At 42.3% G+C, this 11,771-nt stretch overlaps 1 protein-coding gene across 1 annotated transcript in view; it reads left to right on the top strand.

Moving 5' to 3' along the window:
* The window catches only part of POLA2 (DNA polymerase alpha 2, accessory subunit), a 31,443-nt gene that overhangs the window by 1,838 nt on the left and 17,834 nt on the right, over positions 1 to 11,771 (top strand). The window contains exons 2-4 of the mRNA XM_004383739.2: positions 4,952 to 5,073; positions 5,826 to 5,917; positions 7,616 to 7,673. Coding sequence (XP_004383796.1) covers positions 4,952 to 5,073; positions 5,826 to 5,917; positions 7,616 to 7,673 — 272 coding nt within the window. The remainder of the gene's footprint in view (positions 1 to 4,951; positions 5,074 to 5,825; positions 5,918 to 7,615; positions 7,674 to 11,771) is intronic.

The following is an 11,771-nucleotide window of genomic DNA, read 5'->3' as shown; positions in this document are numbered from 1 at the left end:
TCCTTGACAACGTCAATCTTTTCTCCATTTATCATGATGTTGCTTATTGGTCCAGTTGTGAGGATTTTTGTTTTCTTTATGTTGAGGTGCAATCCATACTGAAGGCTGTAGTCTTTGATCTTTATCAGTAAGTATTTCATGTCCTGTTTACTTTCAGCAAGCAAGGTTGTGTCATCTGTGTATCACAGGTTATTAATGAGTCTTCCTCCAATCCTGATGCCCCATTCTTCTTCACAGAGTCCAGCTTCTCGGGTTTTTTGCTCAGCATACAGATTGAATAGACATAGTGAAAGAATATAACCCTCATGCACACCTTCTCTGACTTTAAACCATGCATGTCCCCTTGTTCTGTTCAAACGACTGTCTGTTGATCTATGTACAGGTTCCTCATGAGCACAATTAAGTGTTCTGGAATTCCTGTTCTTCACAGTGTTGTCCATAATTTGTTATGATCCACACAGTCAAATGCCTTTGCATAGTCAATAAAACACAAGTAAACATCTTTCTGGTTTTCTCTGCCAGGATCCATCTGACATCAGCAATGATATCCCTTGTTCTGTGTCTTCTTCTGAATCCGGCTTGAATTTCTGGCAGTTCCCTGGTGATGTACTACTGCAGCCACTTTTAAATGACGTTCAGCAAAATATTACTTGCATGTGATTTTAATGATCTTGATAATTTCCGTATTCAATTGGATCACCTTTCTTGGGAATAGGCAAAAATCTGGATCTCTTTCAGTTGGTTGGCCAGGTAGCTGTCTTCCAAATTTCTTGGCATAGACAAGTGAGCACTTCCAGCACTGCATCCATTTATTGAAACATCTCAGTTGGTATTCCATCAATTCCTGGAGCCTTGTTTTTCACCAATGCCTTTGGTGCAGTTTGGACTTCTTCCTTCAGTACCATCGGTCCTGATCGTATGCTACCTCCTGTAATGCTTGAACGTCGACCAATTCTTTTTGGTACAGTAACTCTGTGTACTCCTTCCATCTTCTTTTGATGCTTCCTGCGTCGTTTAATATTTTTCTCATAGAATCCTTCACTATTGCATCTCAAGCCTTGAATTTTTTTTTTTCAGTTTTTTCAGCTTGAGAAATGTGGAGTGTGTTTGTCCCTTTTGGTTTTCTATCTCCAGGTCTTTGCACATGTCATTATAATACTTTACTTTGTCTTCTCGAGCCACCCTTTGAAATCTTCTGTTCGGCTCTTTTACTTCGTCATTTCTTCCTTTTGCTTTAGCTACTTGACATTCAAGAGCAAGTTTCAGAGTCTCTTCTTAGAATTAGAAATTCCTTTCACAGAAACCAAAATACTCTTAAGTTCTTATGCCCAGTGCATTATCTTCCTAAAAGGAGACTTAAATAAGAAACCCGATCATAGAAATTTATCTGGTGAGCATGAAATCAAAGCAAGATAAGTTAGTTATGGGAACCAAATTTGTAACTGCATCAGCTCAAGATGCCTGTTGCTTCCATCTCATGTGGCACTACTTTGGCAGTGTGACGCAGTGGTTAAGAGCTCAGCTGCTAACCAAAAGGCCAGCAGTTCGAATCCACCAGCCACTCCTTGGAAACCCTATGGGGCAGTTCTGCTCTGTCCTATAGGGTTGCTGTGAGTCAGAATCGACTTGATGGCAATGGGTTTGGTTTTGGTTTAACCAAAACAACTCAACGGTTGTGGGTTTGATATCCGTTTAACCAAAACAAAACAAAACCCGTTGCTCTTGAGTCGATTCCTACTCATAGCGACCCTATAGGACAGAAGAGAACTGCCCCTAGCTCCTGTCCAGAGGTGAGATGAGAAGGCAGAGAGGGTCAGGAGCTGGTTGAACGGACTCGGGAAATCAGGGGTGGAAAGCAGGAATGTGCTGTCACAGTACAGGGAGAGCAAGTAGGGTCACATAACAATGTATGTATAAATTTTTGTAAGAGAGACTAACTTGAATTGTAAACTTTCACTTAAAGTACAACAATAAAATAAAAAAAGAAAAACCACCAGGACAAAAAAAAAAGACTAGAACTGCCCCATAGGGTTTCCAAGGAGCAGCTGGTGGATTACCTAACAGCTGTACGTTATTTCCCTGGTCTATTCACTGAGTCTTCTAGATGATTGTTTTCCATCTTCTCCTTAAACATCCTCCTCCCCCGTTGTCTTAGTGTCGTAGTGCTGCCGTAACAGAAATACCACAAGTGAGTGGATTTAAAGGACAGAAATGTATTTTCTCACAGTTCTGGAGTCTAAACTTCCAAATCAGGGTCTCAGCTATGGTTCCTTCTGTGAGCCTCCTCTTAGCTTCTGGTGTCTGCTGGCAGTCCTTGGTGTTCTTTGACATCTGTCTTTCTCCTCTGTGTGTCTCTGTCTCTGTTCTGGTCTTTTTAATAACTCAGAAGGGATTAGGTTAGGATCCAACCTACAGTGATGACCTCATTAACACAGAAGAAAAATCTGTTTCCAAACATGATCACATCCACAGGTACAAAGGCCAGGAATTCAACACATGTTTTCAGGGGACACAATTCAGTCTCTAACACCCACCCACGTTCTCAGCTGATGAACTTCCTGTTTTCACTGGAAAAATAGAAGCAATTAGAAAACTTCCATAAATTACAACCATTACTTCTTCTCACCTACCTGCTTCTTTTACAATGAATACACTCTCCATATTCCTAGCAAAAGCCAAACCCTCCACTTGAGTCCTCAATCCCATTCCTTCTCACCTGCTTAAGAACATCACTCTAGTAATTCTTACTTGTTTTGTCTGTTTTTCTCCTATGAGATTTTTTTCCCATTAGCATAGAACTGTGGTTCTTACTCCTGCCTTTGAAACACTCTGTTCACCCCACTTCCTACTTCAGCTGCTGCCCCATGCTCTCCTTCCAATGATAGCAAACTACCTCAAAAAAGTTGTCTGTACTCGCTGTCTTAAACCCACTCTCTTAAACCCATTTCAGTAAGCTTTTTCACCTCCACCACTTAACTGATGAATTCTCATTCCTCCTCTTGAATTATCAGCAGCATTTGACGCTGTTCATCACTTCCTCTTCCTGAAGACCCTTTTCCCCTTAGCTTCTCTGACACTACCAGTTGCCGTCGAGTTGATTCCAACTCATGGAAACCCCCTGTGCTGTGTCAGAGTAGAACTGTGTTCCATAGGGTTTTCAATGGCTGATTTTTCAGAAGTAAATTGTTAGGCCTTTCTTCCAAGGTGCCTCAGGGTGGACTCCAATCTCTAACCTTTTGGTTAGGAGCCGAGCACGTTAGCCATTTGCACTACCCAGGGACTCCACTCTTAGTTTTTCTCCTACCTCGCTGGTTACCACTTCCCTGGCTTTGCAGATTCATCCTCGTCTTAACGTTGGAGCACCCCATGGCTCAGGCCTTGGACCACTTGTCGTTTTTAGATACACTCACTCCCAGGTGATCTCAATGGTCTCATGGCTTCACGTCACATGTATTTGCTGATGATTCCCAAATTTATATCTCAGCTCAGACCTCTCACCTGAACTGCAGGCTGGTCCATTCAGCTGCCTACTTGGTGTCTCCAATAGGAGATCTAAGTGGCATCTTAGGCTCTACATGTTAAAGCCAAGTTCCTAGTCTCTCCTCCCGCTCCACAAAGCAGTGTTTCCCGTTGTCTTCCCATCTCAGTTGATGGCAGCTCCACGGTTCCAGTTGCTCAGGCTAAAATGCTAGAGTCATCTTTGACTTCTTTCCTTCTCTCACATCTTGCATCCAGTTAATCAGCAAATCCCACTTGATTTACCTTCAGGTATATCCTGTTCAGAGTTCAACCCTCTCACCCCCTCCGCTGCCACCACTGTGATCCAAGCCCCCATCATCTCTCACCTGGATTTTGCCATGATTCTCCTAACTGGTCTCCCTGGTTCTGCTGTTGCCCCCTTCAGTCTATGCTGAACACAGCAGCTAGAGTGTTCCTGTTAAATGGAGTCAGATCATGTTCCTCTTCTATCCAAAGCCCTCTAATGATTTCCAGACTTACTCAGAGTACTAACCAAGTGTCTTAGTTATCTAGTGCTGGTATAACAGAAATACCACAAGTGGGTGGCTTTAACAAACAGAATTTTATTTTCTCACAGTTTAGGAGGCTAGAAGTACGAAATCAGGGTGCCGGCTCTAGGGAAAGGTGCTCTGTCTCTGTTGGCTCTGGGGGAAGGTCCTTGTCTCTTCAGCTTCTATTCCTTGGCTCTTTGGTGATTTTCATGTGGCCTGGCATCTATCTTCCCCCATCTCTGCTTGCTCGCTTGCTTTTATATCTCAAAAAAGATTGACTTAGAACATATCCTATACTGATACTCTCATTAACATAACAAAACCCATTCCCAAATGGGATTATAACCAAAATATATGTTAGGATTTACAACACATACTTTGGGGGGACACGATTCAATCCATAACACAAGGAAATTCCAGTGGCCAACCAGGCCGTATACAGTCTGTCCCCTCTTTACCTTTTCAGCCTCATCCTCGGTCCCACAGTGGCCTTGCTGATCCTGCTTCCATGTCAGGATCTTTGTACTCGCTGCTCCCTCAGCCTGAATGCTCTCCCCCTAAACACTGCTTGGCTCACTCCTTCACCTCTTTCAAATCTTTACTCAATTGTCTCCTCAGTGAGACCTTTCCTGATTGGTGTATTTAAAATTGCCAGCCCCCTCCCTGTTTTGTGTTCTATATAGTGCATTTATTTAACTATCTAACATACTACATGATTTACATATTTGTTTTCATGTTTTCCCTCAATAAGAAGCTTCATGAGAACAAGGATTCTTCTGTTTCGTTCACTGCTGTATTCTCAGTACCTACAACAGTAGCTGGCATTAGTAGGTGCTGAATAAATATCGATGGAATAAATAGAGGATTATTTTTTCACTTTTCAAGGTGAAAGCAGCAAGAGATGAACTTAGTTCTTGCTTGTCCACTTTTCCTTCCTGCAGTGGTAGAACTGTGTATTCTGCATGGACAGAATGAGGAGGAAATGGCAGGCGAGCTTGTCGCCTTCATCAGCACACATGGAGTTAACCTTACCTCAGAGACCCTGAACTCTTTTGAGCATGAGGTAAGGACAAAATGTAAGCAAATTAAGAACGTAATTCTCCATTTCTGCCCTATTGGGGAGGCATCATGATATACTGAGAAGAGCTTGGGCTATGAAATCAAACAGACCTGGATTCTAGTCCTGATGTGAGCTTGGGCAAACTATTTAATATCTCTGAGCCTCAGTTTCCTCTTCTGTCAAATGCTTCTAACAATCCTTATTTTTTATGGTTGTTATAAAGATTTAATGAGAAGGAATGACATACTATGAATGACAGACTATGTCCAGCAGTGGTAGATCTTCAACAAATAATTGGTGTTATTAGAATTGTGTGTTGTAAACAAACAGTCACAGGATAAGTCTTCCTTTTTAGTCTGTGGTACATCTTAAGAAATTCTTACTTTGAAAAATTTTATGTCTTTTGATTTTTTTAAAAAATCAGCGATTGAAAACCCCGTGGAGCACAGTTCTACTCTGACATACACGGGGGCCGTGAGTTATAACTGACTTGATGGCAGTTGGTTTTTTAATTATTACCTCAAGGCTGTAGAAAATGCCTCCCCTATTACTTTACTGGAAACGCTGGTGACGTAGTAGTTAAGAGCTATGGCAGCTAACCAAAAGGTCAGCAGTTCGAATCTACCAGGTGCTCCTTGGAAACCCTATGGGACAGTTCTACTCTGTCCTTTAGGGTCGCTATGAGTCGGAATTGACTTGACCGCAACGGGTATTACTTTACTATGGTATGATATGTTCTATCTTTTATTCCTCAGTTTCTGAGCAAAAGATCATCTAAAGCCCGGCACAGTGCATCGAAGGACAGTGGGCATGCGGGAGCTAGAGACATTGTGTCCATTCAAGAACTGTATCCTTTCCTGCTGAAGGTCTCTGCGTGGAGCGACATATTTTCTTTTTATTGTGTTTTAAGTGAAAGTTTACAGTTCAAGTCAGTTTCTCTTACAAAAATTTATATACACATTGCTACGTGACCCTAGCTGCTCTCCCTATAATATGACAGCACACTCCTCCTTTGTACCCGGATTTCCTGTGTCTGTTCAACCAGCTTCTGTCCCTTTTTGTCTTCTCATCTTGCCTCTGAACAGGAGCTGCCCATTTAGTCTCATGTATCTACTTGAGCTAAGAAGCCCTCTTTTCACGAGTATCAATTTATGTCCCATAGTCCAGTCTAATCTTTGTCTGAAGAGTTGGCTTCAGGAATGGTTTCAGTTCTGGTCTAACAGAGAGTCTGGGGCCATGTCTTCCAGGGTCCCTCCAGTCTCAATCAAACCGTTAAGTCTGGTCTTTTTACTAGAATTTGAGTTCTGCACCCCACTTTTCTCCTGCTCCATCAGGGGCTCTCTGTTGTGTTCCCTGTCAGGGTGGTCATCGGTGGTAGGCGGGCACCATCTAGTTCTTGTGGTCTCAGGATGATGAAGTCTTTGGTTTATGTGGCCCTGGAGCAACATATTTTATTTTATAATTTCTCTACAGTTGCATGTGTAATTTAAAAACAAATAATAAAAATGACCTAATAATCAGATTTCTTATTGAATCAGCCCTTGCCTTAGGTTTTGGGTGGAAGTTTATTTTTGTCATTTATTTTACTTTTGTTGTTATCGTTGAGAATATATACAGCAGAACATATACCAGTTCAACAATTTCTGCATATACAATTCAGTGACACTGATTACATTCTTTGAATTGTGCAACCATTCTCACCCGCCTTTTCCAAGTTGTTTCTTCCCCGGTAATATAAACTTACTGCCCCCTAAGGTTCCTATCTAATCTTTCAAGTTGCTGTTGTCAGTTTGATCCCATATAATCAAACCCATTGCCATTGAGTTGATTCTGACTCATAGCAACACTACAGGACAGAGTAGAGTTGCCCCATAGGGTTTCCAAGGAGCAACTGGTGGATTTGAACTGCCAACCTTTTGGTTAGCAGCCAAGCTCTTAACCACTGTACTACCAGGGCTCCTTGATCCCATATGGATAGATCTTAAAAGAGCACAAGTGCTCAAGGCAGACATTCTTTACTAGTTAAGCTAAACTATTGTTTGGTTTTAAGAAGACTTTGGGGGATGTTTTTCATTTAAGGTTTAAAGATTATCACAGGGCAATAATTTTAGGGATTTACCAGCCTCAGTGGCTCCAGAAAGTCTGGATTCCATGAGAATTTGAAATTCTGTTGTACATTTACCCCCTTTTGATCAGAATTCATCTATAGAACCTGATCAAAATGTTTAGCAATGGTAGCCAGGCACTATCTACTTCTTTTGGTCTCATGGCAAAGTGGGCAGTTGTTCATGGAGGCAGTTAGCCCCACATTCCATATCCTCCTCCTGATCCTGACTTTCCTTCTTCCTCTGTTGCTCCATGTGAATAGAGACCAATTATTTAACTTTGGATGACCACTTGCAAGCAATTAAGACTTCAGGCACTAGACAACAAACTAGAAGTACTAAACACAATATTAGGCCAATTAACTAGGATGTCCCATAAAACCATGACCCTAAATCTTGGATGGAAGTTTATTATGGTTTTCCTTAACCAGTGTTTTTAGAATTGAAGTGGAAGAAGAAGAGGAGACCCTCTTGAACTCTTACACCACACCCTCTAAGGTAAGTACACAGGGTTTGGAAATTGCATTTTATAAGTAACATTGTTTTTCCTTTATTCTAAAAGCATTATCACGTTCAAAGATCTAAGAGAGAACATTAACTACTCATACAGTTCCTACTCTATTTCCACTGATGCATCTTCCTTTCTGATCACATGCATAGATGCTTTTACCTAGTGGCTGTCGTTGTGAATGGATAGTTATCTTGCTTTTTTCAGTTGGTATATCATAAACATTTCTGTAAACACAGTTTCTCCATAACTGCCCTTTTTAATGGCTGCATAGTTTTGTATCAGAGGGATTATAATGGAGTAATCCAGTTCTGTGGTGTTGGATCTTAGTGTGAGTGGTAGAGTCAAAAAAACTAAACCTGTCATCGAGTCAATTTCAACTCATAGTGACCCTGTAGGACAGAGTAGAACTGCCCCATAGGGTTTCCAAGGCTGTAAATCTTTATAGAAGCAGATGGCCGCATCTTTCTCCCACAGAGTGGGTGGTGGGTTTGAACCGCCAACCTTTTGGTTAGCAGCGGAGCACTTAACCACTGCACCGCTAGGGCTCCATAGAGAGGTAGAGTAGGGTGGTGGAAAAGCATTGCCTTCAGGTCTGAGTCAGAAGGCCTACGTGACCTTGGGCAAGTGATTTTATCTCTGAGCTGCAGTTTCCTCACCTATAAAATCAGGATTTATTCATTCATTTATTGAGCAGCTGGTATATTGCAGAGTCCCTGGGTGATGCAAATGGTTAAACACTTGGCTACTAACTAAAAGATAAGTCGTTTGAATCCTCCCAGAGACACCTTGGAGGAAAGGCCTGGTGATCTACTTCCAAAAGAAAACCCTGTGGAATACAGTTCTGCTCTAAGACACACAAGGCTGCCGTGAGTTAGAGTCGACTCAGTGGCAACTGGTTTTTTGTTGTTGTTTTGTTTTGTTTTGTTTTTTAGTATGTGCCAGGCACTGTATTAAAAAAAAAACCAAACCTGTTGCCATCGAGTCGATTCCAACTCAAACACTATGTGTTACAGAGTAGAGTAGAGCTGCTCCATGGAGTTTTCTTGGCTATAATCTTTACAGAAGCAGATTGCCGGGCCTTTCTTTCATGGTGCTTTTGGGTGAGTTCACACGGCCAAGCTTTGGGTTAATGGTTGAGTGCAAACCATTTGCACTGCCCAGGGACCTTTGGTACTGTACTAGACACTGAGTAAACAGTGGTGAATGAAACCAACACGGAGGGGCTCTGCCCTCAAGAAGCTCACAGCCAGGGAATAATACTTTCTATCTTGGAGGGCTTGCAGATAAAACAAATATGTAAAATTCCAGGGCCAAAGCAAAATACACAGTAATAGTTGTTACTCTTTATATATACTAAATAAATCGGTGGAAATTCATATTCACGGAGTAAGCCTTGATTTTTCAAAGTAGTTACATCATAAGAAAGAAGCTAAATAGTTGAGGAATGCCTGTGGAGGGTGAGAAAGCACAAAAGGTCCCCAGGAAGTTGCTAAGACAAAACCAAGTGCATATAATTAAAGGAAACAATGAGAATGCCCTTAGAGTTTGTTGAAATTGAAGAAGTCTCAACTATTGATGTTCCCCCTAAAGGTGGTCCTCTCCCAGAATCCGTTTCTCAGTAAAGGACACCTCCATTCTTCCATTTGCCTGGACCAAGAACCTTGGAGACTTCCTTGAATCTTCTTTTCCTCTCACACCCTCCATCCAACCTACCTGCCAGTTCCATCAGCCCTCCTTCTAGGATCCGGCTGCCTCTTAGCACCGCCCTGCCACCACCAGGCCCACGGCACCATTGCCTCTCTGAGTGATTGTGTTAGCCTTGCCGGTCTCCTTGCTTCTTTCTGCCTTGTCCGCCTCCAGCCAGTTCCCCACACAGCTGCCGGAGTAGTCCTTTCAAATGAACATCAGGTCAGGTTTTCCTTGCTCACAGGTCTCCACTGGTTTCTCATCTCCCCTAGTAACATTTGAAAACTGAACTAGAGTGGTTAAGGTTCTAAATGAACTGGTCCCCTGCTCCCTGTGTGTCTTCTTCTCTTCCCACTCTCCCTGTCCCTTACCTCCTCTGTTTCTGCCACACTGGTCTCCTTGCTGTTCTTCAGACATGTCAAAGGCCCACCTCAGGGCCTTTGCACTTGCTATTCCCTCTGCCTGAAATACTCTTCCTCCAGATATCTGCATAGCTTATTCCCTCACTTTCTTCACATTCTGTCCTATGTCCCCTTGTCAGAAAGAGTATTCTGCCTAAAATAGCAAACTCTCTTCTTCCCCTTCTTCATTTTCTTTTTATTTTTCTTCATGGGACTTATTACCTCCAGACATGTTATAATTTTACTTCTCGGTTTTTAGTCTGTCTCCACTCCACTGGAATGGAGGCCCCTTGGGGATAGAGCCTTCATTTTGTCTGTTGCTGTTTTCCCAGTTCCTAGCGCATAAGAGGCATTCATTAATAGTTGGGAGGAAAACTGAAGCAGGGAGGTTGGATGGCTCTCTAGGTAGGATCTCATAGGATTGCAATTCCTGCTGGGGGCACTACAGTTTTGACAGCATCACAGATCCAGAATTTATCCCATTTGTCTATCCAGAGCTGCTCGTGTGCTTGGAAACTAACCGGTGCTAACCCAGCTCTCGGCAGAGTAGTGCATAAGCCAGGTGCAAATTTATTTAACTTAACTACTGAGGTGTATACCCTTCCGATGACTGAAATACCATATTTTGGGTACCCCGTTCCTGCTATGAAAGTACTTAGGCTATATTACAAATCAGCATTTCTGACCATGGAACCAGAGCTAAGTGAGTTGGATTGAAATGTTGAGCAAACAACTTGGAGTATGTGTCTGAAGCTCAGAGGAGATGCAGTGTCTGGACTGGAGGTATGTGCAATGCTTGGAACGGTTCTAGTCAAGTGAAAACGCTGGCTCATTGTTAGACTGTGCATCACCAGCAGCATGGAAAAGTCCTAGTGCCAAGCATTGGCCTTGCAGTATGGACAGTGCCAGGTACGGTTGCCTGCCTTTATCAGGTCCTGGGGGCAGATAACCTGCTGCTGCAGTGGTGACTCCATCAGTGGTCTCAGCTTATCGCCATTTAATATTTGACTTGTGCCATTGAGAGCCATTCTCATTCATGCTCGCCGTAAGTCTTCTGGTTAGAATTTGGTTTTCCACGTGTCCTGACTACCTGGAGAGGTTTTGTCAGCCTGAGGATTTAGCTTCTATGCCCTCGTCATTTATATTTCTGGGAAATTAATAAACTGACATCCTTGATAATAAATTGGTTTTCTGTGTGGTAGAATGCTTACCACGGGATATGAGAGTATAGTGCCCTCAGTGACTATATTTCTCATTAAAAACAAGTAAACTGGCATTTGGTGACAATAATGAATCCCATGAGCTTGGTTAGAGTGAGCACATCCCTGAGCACTGTAGCCAGAGTCGGTGTGTTGACACAACCAGGTATCACCATAAGGCTGAGGGCTAGACCCACTAGACTGGTTTGTTCACCAAAGCACCATCGTCTTGCCATGTCCTGGGAGATGGCCTGACTTTCTGTTGGAATGTCTGCACCACCACGTTGGCCCTCGAGGATTATAGCCCACTGTGTATTGGAAGAGTCATCTGGGGAAGTAGTTTGAGAACACTATCAAAGCCGTAAAATCTTTACCGTCCTTTCACCCTGTAATTCCACCTCGTGAGACTCTCCTAAGGAAACAATCCAAAATGCAGGAAAAGCTGTATCCAGATGTGTGTCTCAGCTGTATTTATAATCGCCCAAAGTTACAAGCAGCCCAAACATCCAGCAGCAGAGAAGTAGATATGTAAATTATTACACATCGAGTTGGTCAAATAACCCAGCTACTAAAAAAGATGAAGATTACAACAATGTAGGAAAGTGCTTATAATTAATATGGTGTGAAAAATCAGTACATAAAATATTTAATTTAAGATTATAACTATTACAATTTGTATATTTTTAATAGGAAAAAATATTAGAAAAGAATAATCAAAAATGGCTCTTGTATAAGGGCAGTATAAGTCTAGTTTCCATTCTGGCTACATACTGAGGCTTTTGAGCCTGTTCTCTTACAT

Source organism: Trichechus manatus, unplaced genomic scaffold (genome assembly GCF_000243295.1).
Source record: "Trichechus manatus latirostris isolate Lorelei unplaced genomic scaffold, TriManLat1.0 scaffold00113, whole genome shotgun sequence".
Classification (NCBI taxonomy): Eukaryota; Metazoa; Chordata; class Mammalia; order Sirenia; family Trichechidae; genus Trichechus; species Trichechus manatus.
This window is presented reverse-complemented; position numbering and strand designations above follow the sequence as displayed.